Source organism: Nansenia antarctica (assembly GCF_963989245.1).
Source record: "Nansenia antarctica genome assembly, chromosome: 1".
Taxonomy (NCBI): domain Eukaryota; kingdom Metazoa; phylum Chordata; class Actinopteri; order Argentiniformes; family Microstomatidae; genus Nansenia; species Nansenia antarctica.
The window spans coordinates 54,447,764-54,465,308 of NC_137674.1; the positions used below are offsets into that span (position 1 = coordinate 54,447,764).

The 17,545-nt window shown below is 42.1% G+C and overlaps 1 protein-coding gene across 1 annotated transcript in view; it reads left to right on the forward strand.

Moving 5' to 3' along the window:
- Window positions 1-274: 274 nt before the first annotated feature.
- The window catches only part of jag2b (jagged canonical Notch ligand 2b), a gene marked incomplete at both ends in the record, with an annotated part of 80,540 nt that continues 63,269 nt past the window's right edge, over window positions 275-17,545 (forward strand). Inside the window, 2 exons of the mRNA XM_080524141.1 lie at window positions 275-334; window positions 1,211-1,531. Of these exons, the coding sequence (XP_080380267.1) occupies window positions 275-334; window positions 1,211-1,531 (381 nt within the window). The remainder of the gene's footprint in view (window positions 335-1,210; window positions 1,532-17,545) is intronic.

The following is a 17,545-nucleotide window of genomic DNA, read 5'->3' on the forward strand; positions in this document are numbered from 1 at the left end:
GAGCCGTCCTCAGGCGTGCTGATCTGTGTGCTGTAGCCGGAGTCATCTCAGTGACACACTCTCTTAGCTGTGAACAGATCAGTCTGTGGAGTATCTTACTGGTCTCCTGGACCATCACCGCACCGCGCCGCGCAAACACGCATGAATGTTGGAAATATACGCTGGAGAAAAAGACGCCTGCGAATTGTTGATGTGTGCAGCTGAGGACCGTACCGCCGGTCAATGGCTATTTCCCGTTTTTGATCGCTTTTTGACATACTGATTAATCGAAGGCATGTGGAATTGTACAAGGATTACGAATTGCCTATGCTTGCTGTTTACGATATGCACGGAGGTAAGAGAGATGTTTATTTCAAGTATTACGGCGAACAAATTGAATAAATATCGAAGTAATGATTGTCAAAAGTTGGTGGGCGTGGATAGATTTATTTCCCCTCTAATATTACCTATTCAGATCATGTTCATCGATATTAAATTACGCAGCAGTCAGTGGAAGCATGTGATCATGCAATTTCACCATGATAAGGTTAAAGTGTGCACAATTGTTACTCTCCATTTTGCTGTCATGCACTTGTCTATTGGTATATTTAGCTAAATTAAAATACTGGGATTGTAAGTTTTATTGGCATTCATTATTTCCAATGTGATGTGAATCCCCAATTACAGATGCACATCATGAATGGCCGTGGTCAGATTTAGGTATTGAAACGAAACCCTGTGTGCTAAAGGTTGGCTACATCAGTGATTCTCAACCCTCTCCTCTAATATCTTAATATCGTATGTAAGAGATCGTTTAATCTGTAGATGAAAAAAGATAAACTTCGCGATAAACGCGTTCGGCCCACCACCTACTCGGGGCGCCCCAGCCGCACCACATATTTGATCTGTTCCACCACCAGCTCACCTGATTCAACTAATCAAGCACAAAGCAATTATGGTTTGTACTTGATTAGTTGAATCAGGTGTGCTGGTGGTGGAACAGATCAAATATGTGGAGCGGCTGCGGCGCCCCGAGGAGAGGGTTGAGAATCACTGGGCTACATGGTGAAACAAAAGCATGGTCATTATTATCAACCTCAAACCCAAAACCCATGAACGATTTGGGACACAACAACCAAATCCATTCAATAGGCCACTAACTGTTTACGCACGTCTACTGGATACGTTGTGTGTTGGCCGGGTGATTAGTCCGTTTTAATGTTATTTTTAGGTGGCGCAGTCGTCGGGCTATTTGGAGCTGCAGCTGATGAGGGTAGAGAATGTGAACGGAGAGGTGTGGGACGGGGAGTGTTGCGACGGCACCAGGGACCTGCAGGACCGCCGCTGCACCAGAGACGAGTGCGATACTTACTTGAAGACGTGCCTGAAGGAGTACCAGACAGAGGTCACCACCACCGGGGCCTGCACCTATGGACAAGGATCCACCGACGTTCTCGGTGGAAATATATTTTCTTTTCAAAATACGAAAAATAAAGCCAACAAAATCAACGATGCTGGCAGAATATTTATCCCCTTCCAGTTTGCATGGCCGGTAAGTGGTCTCTTTTTTTCAAATGTTTTCATGTTTGGGAGAATCGAGACTGTCAGTTGTCAGTGTCTGGACAGTATTCCACTTGACAATGGTCTTTTTTGGAGTTACAGTTCTAATTCTCTGTTCTGTACTTGTCTTGACAAACAAGACTACATTGGCTCAGTAAAAGAATGCGACACTCAATAGTAGGCTATTGCTTTATCATTTGGACATTCATCTAATATGGACACATTGTAACACATTTCGTATGAAGCGGACGACAGAAAATAATCTCACTGAGCCACGGGTATGTGTTGCTTTGGCTACTTTGAATCGACCTGTTCGGTTCCTTATCCGTAGCGTCCAAAGCACTCGTTAAGAAGAGCCTTTTAAGTCCAAATGTTTGCTTCCCTCCATGCCAGCCAGGCAGTGCATGTAAGGTGACGGTCGTGACCCCTTTTCCACGTAGGTGGCAGTTGACCCCCCCTTCTCCATGGCTGTAGCCCGCCTGCCTCTCCTGCTGTCTGGGAGCCAGGTGGTCCTTCGGTGCCTCCCTGGGTGAGAGATGTGAGCCGATGGTAGAAGGATTAGCCAAGTCAAGTGCAGGCTATTATGAGAAGGCTATTAAGCCCTCACAATGTAACAAAACTGTGTATAGGGTTGCAAAGTCCACTCATATGCACATGTATTGCTCAATGTTAACAAAATCTCTCCCCCTCTCCCCTTGTGAGTACAGACATTTCAGGGGAAATACTCACTTTTATGGAGATTTTACATTTGCTTAATGTTGCTTTTGTAAAAAGTGGCATTTTTGGGGGAGGTTAAGAAAGCATCATTATTCCTACCTGATTTCCTCACTCATGAAAGCGGTCTTTGTTCAGAAGTGAACCTTGCTTATTTTCTTAGGTCATACGTTTTATTACCTAAGGCATCCCAAGGCAGCAGAGACATGTCAAATGTTATTCAACATGCCTTGCACCCTTCATGACAGAGGTGAGGAGATGTGTTCTTGGCCAACGCGCTGTCATCCCCTCAGTGGCCAGCTGATACAGTAACCTACTTCAGTGCCAGATTTCACGCTACGCTAGGCTACACTAGGCTACTCTAGCTGTGTGTGTCGTAGATTACTGCTGAAGCAACAAAGATGCAGTGTAGTATTGACTGACTGTCAGCCCTGGCCAGATGCCCAGTGAGTCCCATCCCTAAGCTGGCATGGACTGCACTGTCCGACTGTCAAAGTGCCATCTCTGCCTGCATTCAACCAGCCCGTACTGCCTACCAGTGTTTCCCCTACCATTTACTTCAGATGGTTGGGCTCTGTTGCTCCCTGCTTCATATTATTTGGACTCGGTTGGTGTCAGTTGATGTGTTGTGATATCATACTGTATGGTCATTGCTGAAGTCTTAGGATGAGAGACTCTGGTTTTGTACAAACCACATATTAGACAGTTTTACACACAAATTCCCTCGCTCTTAATGGCCTGGCGTAAGACATATGGTGGCAAATCCAATGCTTTGAAATCCATGAGGAAGTAATAAGTGCACACTTTAAGGACAAGAAAGGTAGAGAATTGGAACGCAATAGGGTTGGGCGATATCAACATTTTCTTATTCAAGATATTACTTGAAAAAACAACAACTATAATATCATCTGGTTTTTGTGACCCAACTGTGAGTTTAGCTGGAGGCGCAGTGTGTGTATCAAGCGTAGAAAACAGAGACTGTCGTGACTAAATCACGGCTTTTCTATTTCTTATCATCAGTATAATTTTACATGGCAGCTATTATGTCTTTGAATCAATGAAAACTGGTAGCCCATTGCATTTGTTGATTATGAGCAAGTAACCTGTAATGCTGGTAGTCCTTCCTCTGTGATGTGTTTGAGGTCAGGTCAGGTAGTAAGCTAGGTCATTTAAGTGAACCAATGCAGGGTCATAATATTTCTGCAGGTTTGTCCACCTGCTTCAAAGCTGTATGCGTGAGGCTAAACTATTACAGTCGGCACTGTTAACAGCAAGGCGACACAAGTTTTAATTTCACCACTGGGTTTTGTGTCAACCAAGACAGAGCAACCTAGCTTATCTACATTGCAAAAACAATTGCAAGTATGTTTTCATTACATTACAAGAAAAGAGGGACACATCCCTACATTTCCCTCTATCTATCTATCTATCTATCTATCTATCTATCTATGACCTTCTAACATACAGTAGTGTAGGCTGAAATGTACTTTAGGGTGGTCCTGTATAAAATAGGGTGGGCCAGCTTTTTCCAGGGGGGAAAATGCCTTTAAGGTAGGCCTATAATAATAATGCCCATTGCCAAGCATCGTTATGTTACTATTTTTTATTTTATTTTCCCTGCGTGAATGTATCTCACACAAACAGCAACGAGTTCGCGCTTGGACGCATCCTTCAGCCTCTTTCACACATAGTTCCCTATAATTTCCATGGAATCCCAAGCTGTGCCGACCGGGCATTTTCGCCGTTCACACTTGAGCCAAATGCCGGTAGATTCCTGTGTTGCCCCCTTTCACACGTCAGCAATTCCCTGGTTGCGCGATCTACTTGAATCATTGTGCATTCAATGCAGAACTGGAGCGGGACGGGGGCGTGGGAATGCCATGTACCACACATCTGCCATATCATACCTATTTTTTATATTGAATATGATGATAAATACATGTGGGACGGAGGCGCGCCTGTCTTGTTCCAGCGAGTCAACTCGTATTGAGTGCTTACCATCACCAACTGCGCTCGCCAACTAAAGCACTTGATTACCGTTGATACTATACTAGTCCATAAGCACAGTATGGGAGAACTTGGTGATAAGCATATTACGAGTTGACTCAATTAGACATATGCGCTCTGCTTTATATTCATCTGCCATGCGAGCATAATATGTACCCGGTGTCTCACAGACCTCAGTTTTTATTTTTCGCATATAAGGAGGCTGCTGACTCCAGCAACTCGTTTTGCATTTCAGGGCTGGTTAGGGTCGCATTTTTGGGCAGCTTGTCGAGACGAGTTTCGATCTCCGGATCATATTTACACATAAATTCAAATCATTCTAGAAAGTTACCTCTATTAAGATCGTCCTGGGTTTCCCTGTGTCCACTTAGAGAGATTTCTTGTTTGGCACAGAACAGTGCAATATCAAGGATGACTTTTAAGATGCTTCTGACTTATCCTTTCACGAGTCACTACTGCTTCATTCAGTATAGCCCATACTGATTAGGCTAACCTCGTAATTCTGTTTATTCTGTTTATTATATCTTTCTATACCTTCCTTTCTGTCATCTATCCATCCTCACTTCTCCTTCTCTCCTCTCTTTCATCTAACCATTCATACATCCAGTCAACTCATCAACCAACCCATCTCACTTTTTTCAACTATCCAGAAAATCTTCATCAGCCCTGATACCGATTGAACCTTTTAAAACCTTTTTTTTGTTGTAAATCCCCAAACTCTCATCTGGTTAGGTGCTAGGTGAAAACATTACTGGAACCACATCAATATGTTAAAACCATCCGGTAATTTGTGCAGGCCCATGCATTTGTGTATCTGGAGTGCATTAAAATAATGATCTGCTTAGTTACATTACGCACAGCACATTAATTAACACCATGTTCGATGTCTGGAGTTTGTCAGATGTTTCACTCAAGTGACTACTTTTACCAACTGAAGCAATTTGTTCAGTACTGAACTTTGAGTATCGGCCAATACCGAGTACATATCTGATAAAAGCGTCTGTTAAACAGTTATACAAGCTGTGTGTGGATATGCTTTGCTGGCATACTTTCTTTCAATTAGCCTACTAATTCCAGACCGCAGACTAAGGCGGAGAGCAGTGAAAATTATGATTTCTTCCACTATTTTCTGAAATAAGTGTGACTTGTTTTGTTATTTTTAGTCGCTTGTGCCCTTAAACATATTTTGAGTTCTGATGGCTGTTGAAAAGATGATAATCTCAGCTTTCTAATCATGAAGAAGTTGTGTCTAAACAATGAGAAAGAACCAGTTTCACTCAGAGTATTACTGAAGACTGGTTAGTGGACCACTACTTTTGAGGTAACGGCTAACTCACTGCGGACACTCGCACTGCGGCTCAAATAAATACTTTTTGTCTGACATTAAACAAATCACTTAGCTAACTGGCTGGCTGTGTTCACAGTCCAGCTAATGAGTTTATCAGCTTGACTTTAGCTGAACTGTAATGAAAAACAGCCAGTGAGTTTATGGTTGGTGCATTTGTAAGGAGCTCACAACTCTCAAACTGAAAGCTCTAACCACCTTATCATTCAAGGCATGAAAAGTTATTATGATTTAGCCTTTAAAACTTAGTGAAATGGTTAGAATGGTTTTAAGCCTTGCAACTACAATCACGTCATTTCCATGTGTAAAGCGTGAACGCATATGATGTAGCAGCTACCCTTTGAATCTGTCTCAAATAAGATATAGCCTATCTTCAGTTACCTTCAGACAAAAATGATGCCTTGGAAGGATAATGACTTGAGAGGCAGCAGGCAGCTACTGTACATTTGGATTAAGACACAGCCATGGTTGTTATTGTGGTCACTATTAAGGCTTTCACACCGGCAAAGAACCGTGCCGGTTCGCATTCGCGTTCGGGAACCTCCAAACGTTGGTGCTGTCTGGCGAACCAGCCCGCTTTCATACCAGTGTAACTAGAACCATCCACGTCATCAACGCTGGGTGATGAAGGGGCGGGATAAACAAAAATGTCACAACTAGATGGCAGCTACTTCACTGGAAATGAGGATAATATCTTCCACTACAGTATCTGAAATAACCACTATTTTCTATGAAACAAAACAAAAGACACTTTCTACACGCGTTCTCTTACTAATCAGCTGCTCCATTACTGGAATAGAAATGGCTTACGAAATTCGCGTTCGTGTGTGTGTGTTTGCTGAGCATGTGAGGAAGATGGAAGGAGAATAATGAAACTTTTGATATTGTTTTTGATCACTAATGTTTAGATTAGATTACATTTTGTCTACTTCCTTCTTGCTGGTCTCTGCAGCCTAGAATATGACCCACTGACGACGTGACTGTTCTACGTTTTGGTTTGCGCTTGAGAACCACTATTTTCTGGTTCCCGCTGCGAACCAACTTTTCAGGCTCCGAACCAATTGAGTTTCGGTCTGAACGCGCCGGCCGGTTCCAGACTTGGTTCGCGAACACGAACCGGCACGGTTCTTTGCCAGTGTGAACGCCCTGTGTGTGTCATCTCAGCTGTGCAGCCATCAGTTGACGACGCATGTTTGGCAAGTTTTTTTGACAGTTTGGTAAATAGCAGTTCGGATTGGTTATATTGGCAACATCGGCCCGATACCGATGCTCAATATCGGATCAGTGCATCTGTAGTTTCTTCTATCAACACAAGGCCGTGGCTGACCGTGTACAATGGTTCCATTAAGCTTGAAAGTCACAGGAGCTGTGGTGATTCTTTTTTATTGCCAGTTTCTCTCATTTCAATGATCTGTTCCCATCCTCTCTCAATTTTCTCTCTTTTAGTTTTTTTTTCCCCCTCTATATCTCTCTCTACTAAATTCCTTTTCCCCCTCTCATGCTCCTCGATAGTGATTAAGGTTAGGGCCTTGGTTAGGACCAGCAAACAGCACAAATCCATGGCTAACCCGTTAACCACAACTGACTTGGGAGCTTGCCGGGGCCGTTGCTAGGAGGAGGGAAAAAGGCCTTTAGTAAACAATTATCTGCAGTGGTCATGGCTCCCTTCCCCATTGTCCCCGGAGGCTTGTATGGGAGAGCCAATCGTGTGAGACTCACCTGGGGACTGGGGACCCTACCACTAGGGGTGGGCATCAATGATCGATGATCGATTAATTGATCGATAAGGTCTTGGTCGATCACAAAATATTTTGCTCGATAATCGTTAATATATATATATATATATATATATATTTTTTTAAAATAATAATAATAATCATGGAAATTAGTTTGTCCACGTTATGTGTGAGAAATGAACTTTGCATTTGCCTTCGCATTGAATTTCGCAACGCAGTACTGCATGACGGAAGTTTCCGTACGTTAGTGTAACCTGACCTCCAGTAATAGGTGCACGATCTCCACTACTTCCTGAAAGGCACCTTGCATGTTTCATTGATTAATCAGCTGTTGGAAACACACACTGCTTGGAAAATGGCGAAGCGAGCGAAACGAAGCTTGGTGTGGGAGCATTTTGATCTGAAAGGCGACCTCGTTCATTGCAAACACTGCGCAGTGACCTATACATATAATACGACGACGACCCCGATGAAATACCACCTGCAAACCGTACACCCGACCCTGACTGCTCCTTCGCTACCTTGTACTTCTCAGCCCTCCATCATGCCTCATCTTATACGCGGGAGGTTTTGCGTTCGTTTTGCGTTCGTCTCTCACCCCTGAACATGTTAACATGATCATCTTTTTGAACAAGAACCAGTAGGCCTGCCGCCTACAGTCTCTCGCTGGAGTTTAAATTTAAGTTTAGCTGGACGCTCTTAAGGACATTAACGTTTTCAGTCATCCTCCTATTTGTGAGTAACTGTTTTTTTACTGCTCCTATGGTGAGTTACTTATTTTCTATATTTTTATTTATAATGTAAAATGTGTTTTTAAGTTAAACAATTTAGGCTACTCACTGCCTTGTTTAAGAGGATTGTTATCTGACTGTAGTGTCTAGTTAATGTGAATGAATGAATGTGTGCATTGTGCAATTCTGCAATAGCAACACAAATAAAGTTTTTTCCCCAAGGAAAACATGCTTGTTATTTCTGCCCTAGTTTTTTTTTTTTTTTTTTTTTTATGAAAAAAAAGCTTATTGATTAATCGATAGGGATGCTCCGATCTGGATTTTTGGGGCCGATACCGATCACCGATATTTTTCCTCAAGATCAACCGATACCGATACCGTTTTTTTTTTTAAATACATAACTGTAGGCCTACTGACTGGATAGCCTACATATTTTTTGCTTTTTAGACAAAAGTTTTGATCCATTAGGCACCAAGCAAACGCAGACCCATTTTTATGGCATAGTAAAAGTCTGGCCTATCACCCAGTTAGGGCCTGAAGCCCAAGTCAGTGATATGGCTGTATAAAAGACATCATAAACGTGGCCTTCATGATTTACATACTGTTACATCCTCCTATGTTTTCTGTTCAGTTATCTGTCTTCCCCAGGGGAAAAAAAAAAAAAAAAAAAAACGGTTTTTGCGATCGGCCCTTTTTGCCGATCACCGATCGAGTCATTTGGAGTGAAATCGGCCGATTTAAATCGGTGGCCGATAAATCGGAGCATCCCTATTAATCGATAATTGATCGTTAATTCGTTACGATTATCGGAAAAAAAAATTTGATCGTTTGCCCAGCCCTACCTACCACCAACCCTGATTACACTATTGATTTGTGTAATTAGCCAATCACAGCCAACTAGTCTCCGGGGCTTGAGTCCCGCTGGCAACAAGGTATAATTGGCAATTTCCAGAGAATTTGAATCCCTGTTCCACTATGCGCGATTAACTCAGATCCAGGTTTAAATCAGATCCGGGCGCTAATTTAAGCTTGCGGTCGGTTCCATCAATGTGGCTCAAATAATTCGCTGCTGTGTTGCTATGCAACCAATCCTTCTGAGTAATTCTGGTCGCGAGCAGACTTACAGGCTGGTTTAGGTAATGCGTGCGTCAAAAAATCTCTCACAGGCGGAAACTACATCCCGAACGACAGTTCCTCAAGTGTCTTTTAGGAAATATTAGTTTTAATAATAATATTTAGATAATTTGATATTTTGTGATCGATCGATAGATAGATAACTTGATATTGCCATCATTACAGCGGTGTGGCTGGCGCAGGGGTTAAGGCAGCCAGCTAGAGTTCTGAAGGCTGTGGGTTCGAGACTTGATTTAATATAATTTTATTTTTTTACATTTAACCGAAGCCTTCATGCAAATCGATTTACAATATATACAGTATATCTGTCTAAGTGAATCATCTATCCATCAGTAATCATAAGAAAAAAAATTCTATGCCAAATCCAGGGTCCAGTTAGAAGAACATAATTTACTCAGAAAGGCTTCAAACACCATTGTAATCGTGTCAGTTCTTGTAAATTAGCCTGCACCATCATTTTATAGCCTATTTTACTTTTTTTGATGAGATTTTAGATTAGATTCAAACAACGAAATGCAGTAAAAAGTGGATTTGAAGAGGGATTTGAACCACCGTCTTAAAATGACGAATAAATACCATGGCAGCGGTCAATACCACTAGGCCATCGTGACGATTTGATGGTTTGTTGCCTGCTGCTGATATCACCACAGTAGTAAATATTCATTTATTAAAATATGAACATATAACAATAACTGGGGCTAGTATGACCTACGCATTTAATCGGTCAGCAATTTCTTGCCAAACCATTTCCCTCGCCTTGTTAATTGTGGCAGTATTACACTATTTTACATCTTATATTTCATCTTCATAAAGATCAATCTTCATTTCGACAGTTCGACTCTTCGAGGCTCTTTATGTCTTCGTGCACGCGCCCATATCGAGGATTTCTAAGCCGGTGTTCTGTGAACACTCATGACACAAGCCTGATCCTCGTTCGAGGAATCACCTGAGGCTTGAATTCCAATCTCGAGTTGCCTGATCGCGGCATTTATTTTTATCGCCGATATACTAACGTTCGTGGAATAATTCCAAGTGGCTACCGATCGACAACATTGACCCTGCACATTGTTTTGAAAGTTACTACTAATTATGACATACTCTAACAGGAAAGATTTGATCAGGGGCAGTTCCATGTATCAGAGCATATCAAATTGGGTGTCAAATTAAAGAGTCCCATCACTGCTTTCTGGATATGAAAAAGCATCTCAGGTCATGTTCTCACATGAAAGTCTGAATCGAGACCCGGAGCAAGTGGATGAGTTCGCAACATTGTTGCATAAATTATTTCTCTGATTTGTGTTCTCACAGCCCTTCATGTAAACGAAGTAACATCGAAGCAACAGACGTGGTAGTTGATTGGTCAGAACATTTGAGAATTGCCCGTTGTCCCGCTCTTATCCAGATAAACACGCGTGCGCTGTTGTTTTCCTATGGACTGCCTCGAGCAGCGTTCTCACTAAAAGCGAAGCGAAGCAAAGTGATGGATGCGTCGTTTCTAACCGAAGCGAAACCACCCTTTTCAAGCGGAGCATCCGTGGGCTGTTTGCTCCGGGAGTTACTTCGAATGCGCGTTCTCACAGCTCCAAACGACGCAGAGCAAAGCAAACTTTATCCTAAACTCACGTTTCAAGTGAAGCAAATGTTCTAGTGAGAACACCCCCTAAGAAAACATCTACTATAGAAAAAGTATTCAACGGTGGTTAGAAAAACATCAAACCTCATTAATGTTTGAGTATATATCCTGGTCAACTAATATCAACACTTTTATATTTAGTTTTTAGGAAATGGTTTGGCTTCAAGAATCCTTTCCCAGTCGCCTGGGCCATTCTGTTACCAAAACCCTACCAAATGCATCAATTAAGTTTATGAATTAATAAGTGATTAAAACGGTTCCATCTGTTACAGATTTGGTAACAGAAACACCAGTTTAAAAAGAAAAGTACAGAACCTAACTACCCTGTGTCCCTGTAAGAGAACCCTTTTAGAAACCCAAAAGGATTCTACAAGGAACTTAAAAGCGTTCCAAAAGGGTTTTTCCACAGGGCAGTTGGAAAACTGTAGGAAATCATACAGTAGTATTTACAAGCCACTGCATCATTATCTGCACCAACATCCTCATCTCATGCTCCTATAAATTAAGACTTCATTGTGGGGAAAGCAAAGTCTGCAAATCACACAAATACAGAGTGCAAGTAGCTTCCATGGAGAATTATGACATACATGTTACACACGTCTACACAAAAGACATCAATGGATTTATCTTAAATATGAAAGCACACTGACACACTGACACAATGTGGTGTCCCTAGATGGATTCTTGGGATCCTTCCCACACCGGTTGCAGACAATGAAGAACGTTTTAATTTTGCATGAGGCAAACTAGGAGCAGATTGGGGTTTTGAGTTTGAGTTTTTATGATTCTTGTGCTTTGTGATCTTTGGTCAATTTCCCTTAGCCTATATCAGGCCTATTCAATTAGCGGCCCACGGGCCGCATGCGGCCCAGACGCGACCCCCGATTGGCCCAGCCATAAAAGCAGAGAAAAACGTATTTCGCGAGTGTTCATACTGTAGCGAACGGAGACTTGGTAGTGTAACTCGCCCCATGCGGGAATCGAACCCCGATCTCCCGCATAACCGACGACCGCGCTAACCATTAGACCAAGAGAGTTAACTCCCTTGGTGGAGCTGTTAACGGGCCTCATACAGGATCGTTACAATACAATAGTAGCCTACAGAACGTGAATATAACACCAGGGCTCTCAAATATCACGCATTGGGCGTGGCAAGGTGTGACGTGTGAGCGTGTGAACAGTCAACCCAATCAGGGCATTGTTTAATATAACGTTGCTAGACACACTTTAACAAACAATGCCCTGATTGGGTAGACTGTTGCTAGAGCGTTATATTCACATTCTGTAGGCAGGCTAGCTAGAAGTCCGATATCAACTCCAAAAATGTCTTCGACTTTCTCCACCCTGAAACGCAAAATTGACGATGAAAACCGTCGGTTTAACTCTGCCTGGACTGAAAAATACGTGTTTATTTTACCACAAAGTCCAAATGCCAAACCGATGTGTTTAATATGCAATGAGTGCGTTGCGGTACTTAAAGATTACAATATTCGGAGGCACCACATCGAGAAACACCCGACTTTCCGGGCCAACTTTCCAGAGGGATCTCAGGAGAGGGCTGCAAAAGTGCAGAGTTTGATTGCATCCTACAATCGGAGCTGTACAACGATGGTACGGACATGCACAGCCCAAGAGAGAGGTACAGCAGCATCCCTTCGTGTTTCCTGGATCTTAGCAAAGAAGAAAAGGCCATTCACTGATTCTGAAACCATGAAAGACTGTATGCTGGCCGTCATAGATGAAGTGATAATTGACAGCAAAATTAAAACGAGTGTGTCATCTGCTATTAAAAACGTTCCCCTGTCAGACACTTCAAACATTCGCAGGGTTGAAATTCTTGCTACAGATGTGTTTGAAACACTGTTAAAAGAACTGAAGAAAGCTGATGTTATGTCTATAGCAGTAGACGAGTCCACAGACAGAACCGATATCGCACAATTGTGCATATATGTCCGTTTTTTTGACGGCAAATGCTTCCGAGAGGAATTGCTCGGTTTACTGCCGTTAGAAGGACACACAACTGGCGAGATAGTCTTTAAGAACATTTCAGAATTTTTCAAAGACAATGGTCTAGATATGAAGCGTGTGGGAATGCTTGTGACGGATGGGGCTCCATCCATGACAGGGAGAGTAAATGGTTTGACAGCACGCTGGTCCGCTGTTGCACCTCAGATAACATCCTTACACTGCATTGTGCATCAGACGGTGTTGTGCGCAAAACTCAGCGGGGAGCTTAAAACAACAATGGACAACGTGATGGCTACAATTAATTTTATTCGCTCCACTTCGAGCCTCCAACATCGCTTATTCCGCAAGCTGCTGTCAGAAATGTCTGCTGAGCACCACGACCTGCTTTTGCACAACGACGTCAGGTGGCTGTCCAAAGGCAAGGCACTGGAGCGTTTCTGTGATCTCAGAGAGGAGATTACAACTTTCCTCCTCCGCAGCAAGCAAACGAAGGCAGAAACACACTTGAATCGCATACTGGACGATAACTTCATGGCTGATGTCTGCTTTCTGAGCGACATGTTCAAACACCTGAATGACCTAAATGTGGGGCTACAAGGCAGAGACAAAACTGTGATTGATCTTGTGGAACAGACGCGCGCGTTTCAAATCAAACTGGACCTTTTCGCGGCCGACTTGTGCACCGGCAGAATGCTGCATTTTCCAACGCTCCGCAAATGCGTCTCATCCCCGGCACAAATCACAGATGTGATGACTGATTTCATTGCGAGGTTGAAAGAGAACTTTGCTGGTCGACTGGATGGGCTTGCTCTGCCCGCAGAGGTGATGGGCTTTGCCAGAGACCCGTTCACTGCTGCAATAGAAGGGGACTTATCCACCAGAGGAAAGGGAGTGGTGCCTTCCATCGACGAGGGGAAATTCGTACTTGAACTTGTTGACATGCAGTCATCCTTAACCATGGCACAGGAGCTTCGCACTAATGGACCTGCGAAGTTTTGGAGTGATGTCAACGTGCACCAGTTCCCTAACATTAAGAAAGTAGCAATCCATGTGCTCAGTATGTTTGGATCAACATACACCTGTGAAGCAAGCTTTTCACACATGAACACAATAAAAAGCAGCTCTCGTTGTTCCCTGACTAACAGTACTCTTCACCAATGCCTTCGGATTGCATTGACATCTTATGAGCCAAATGTCACTGCTCTTGTTCAGAATAAAAAATGTCACTTCTCACACTAAGAAAGTCAGCGGGGTAAGATTAGATTAGATTAGATTCAATGTTATTGTTTAACTGTAACTGTAACTTGTTTAATTGTGCACTCAAGGCATTGATGGTTATTTTCATTCAGTTAAAAGCACTTTGTGATGTGCCTGGGTCAGCTATGACCAAAATGTTTATTTTACAAAAGGACTTTTTTTTTATTGGTATATGTACACTTTTTTATGCACTTTGAGATGTGCATGGGTCAAGTTGAGACCAAAATGTTGTTGTTATACCTAAAAAATGAAAAAAGTATTGATATTAGGTTCTGTTCAATTACAGCTTTTTTATTGTGTTCAGCTATGACCAAAATGTTTATTTTACAAAAGGACTTTTTTTTTATTGGTATACTACTGTACACTTTTTTATGCACTTTAAGATGTGCATGGGTCAGTTGAGACCAAAATGTTGTTGTTTTACCTAGAAAGTGAAAAAAGTATTGCTATTAGGTTCTGTTCAATTACAGCTCTTTTATTGTGTTCAGTCAAGTCTTTTTGACGTGCCTGTGTCAGATGTTACCTAATTTAAAAGGAAAACTATAAATAAACTGCTTGTATTTCATTAGGCCTACATTCATTTGTGTTGGTTTGAAATGTGTCATTACCTGGTGCCTAGGCTACTGGTCGCTGAAAATGTCTGGCCCAGCAAAATTTCTTGGTTTTCAAATCTGGCCCAACTGAATTTGTAATTGAATACCCCTGGTCTACTGGCTCGGCTCCACTTCTCGGCTCCTCCTCCTCTCGCGTTCGGCAATCTCCGGTGATCTTCGGAAATGTTCGGCTTGTGTGAGTGCGTCTAATGAGAGTGCGTCTAACGGGAGTCTAATGGGCGAATACATTGACCGTTTTGGACACCAAAGATATTTTTTAACATCTACTCTTCGAGGCGAATCCAGTCAGACCAATATCAGACCTGCTGGACGTGTGTGACACGTGTGTGGACGTGTGTGTGTGTGTGTGCGTGTGTGACTGGATGTCTCTCTGAACCTGTGTGTGTGTGTGTGTGTGTGTGTGTGTGTGTGTGTGTTAATGAGCTGTATGTTAATTACCACTTATTACAATTGATAATTGTGTTAGATTGGCATATGATATCGCGTCATATCGATCATATCGTCATATCGATCTTGAATCGAATCGAATCGAAATCGTATCGTGACTGACATTGTGAAATCGTCAAACATTGTATCGTCATACAAACAAATCGGTATAATATCGTATCGTGATGAAGCTGGTGATTTACACCCCTAGTTATTAGGTATATAAATGATATATAATAGCCTATATAGCCTACATATAGGCCTTTATTGGCTACAACTATGCGACAGTAACAGAGCGGGGTGCACTGACGCTGAACCCCTCATAGTGATAAGTAGGTGGACATGGCGCGTGGTGCTGAAATAGCCGACATACGGTGTGTGGTTTGAAAAGTAACGCCAGCTCAGTAAATTATTCAAACTTAATGTTTACTTATAGGCTATGTGAATGTGACTGCACCACACATGTGAACAGTAACAAAGCAAATGCAGTTGAATTTTATGAAAAACATTGACAACAAAATCGGCGCAAAAAAAAAAAAAAACTGAATCCGCTTAGCCTATATGCTCCTGAAACGACAGAGCAAACACGCTACATTACTAGGGATAATAATTACTAATAATTACAATGAGCCAATAGAAAAAATAATATTAGGCTATTTAAATCTCACTTAACGAGAAAACTGGCATCTCCCATCGGTCACTATTTGTTGGCTATCTGGTGATATGGACGTCTTTGAGTGTCTAGAAAAGCGCTATAAATCTAATGTATTATTATGATTTATTATTATTATGGACGTCACTTTAATCCGGCAGTTCTCAAGGTTTTTATGCACCAATCGATTCCTCTAGTGCGTCTTTATCACATTCATTGACGAAAAGGACGACTCGCATGTATAGAAAGGGAACATTGTGAGCACGTAAAATGTGAGTCTCACAACGGCTTTGCATTGATGAAACCAGGTAGGATGAACGCATAGTTCGCTGTCCATTCCTCTTTAAATGCCCTGTTTTCACCGTCAACTTTCCTCTTTAGACCTTTGGAGAGTGACATTATGTTTCTCTTGCTAGCTAGAAGGTTAAATGTTTAGCTAACTTCACCCGGCACGCAAACAACCAATCCAATAATAGTGTGACCTTGTAAGTCTGGGAGGAGGGGGAATAATTATCAGAATAAAACTTTGTTAAATAATTATTTGAATACGTTAGGCTGCGCTACATCGTCAGTCCACACATTTATTATTCAAAACTATGGAAAAGGGTGAAACTACGTTTCAACGTTGTTGAGAATCACAACACAAACTCGCTAGTCAAGCCAAAATACTGCAGCGAAATGGATTGGACTGCTACCTAGTTAACTAGAACACTACTTTACATTGTTACCTAGTTAACTAGAAGACTACTTTACATTGTTAGCAGGCTCACAAAACAAGCCGTGTTAGTTGACTAGCGATGTGTCGTTGATTTTCGACAACGCGGAAATGTATTCAAATTTTTCGAAAGAAAAGTCAAAGCATTAGAACGTACGCACGCGTGCTTTGCGCACGGAAAGCCACCGGCCCCGATTTGGCCTGATTTTTTTTTTCAGTCAGGAGATTTTTTTTTGCTTTAATCTCTGTGGTAGGCAAACTGGCTAGTAGTCGCTCTATGTGTAGAGGGCTGCAAGGGAATTTTCCTGGCTACATAGTGTACAGGTTTTTACTTTTCCCTGCTTGCGGCTCTGTCAGTATTGATTGACTGATTGACTGAGAATGTTTATTATGTGAAGCGCATTGAGTTGCATCTTGTAAGAAATGCGCTATACAAATAAAATTTGGTTTGATTTGATTTGATATATCGCGATACAAAAACGTGACGATACGCATCGTGTTGCAGAAAAATGGATCACGAAATAAACAGTGTTTTATTTTCCATTAGCTACACTTCTTGGGGAGGTGGGGGGAGGCGTCCGTAATAAAGACGAATTATTACGGACGTAGACACCAAACATCTGACAAGCAGGCTAAAATATCCGCGTTAAATGCACCCAACCCGAATCTGGCGAGTGGCAAGCCCATAGGCTCGTTGTATAAGTCCGCCAGTAGTCTCACTTAACCAGACCTAATACACGATTTTGCGTGAGTGTGTGCGCGCGACGCGAGAGAGTTTTTGCTGGGTGAGATGTCTGCAGATGGAAAGTAAGAAAGTTGAAATGTTAGCAAATATAATTGCTGAGTGTTCTGACAGAGAAAGTTGGTTAAAATTGGTCGTTATTATTGTGACTAGAAAGTGTGTGACTATAATTCCATGGTGTAAATAGTCAAAGAACTAGCTAGCTAGCTAGCTCAGAGGTGATGAGATGAGCTAGTCTGATGCACACTTGCCAGCTAAAGAGCTAACTGGATGCACTTTATTATTTTACTTATAGTAGATATACAATCTTTCTTATTCTGCTAGAATTGGGC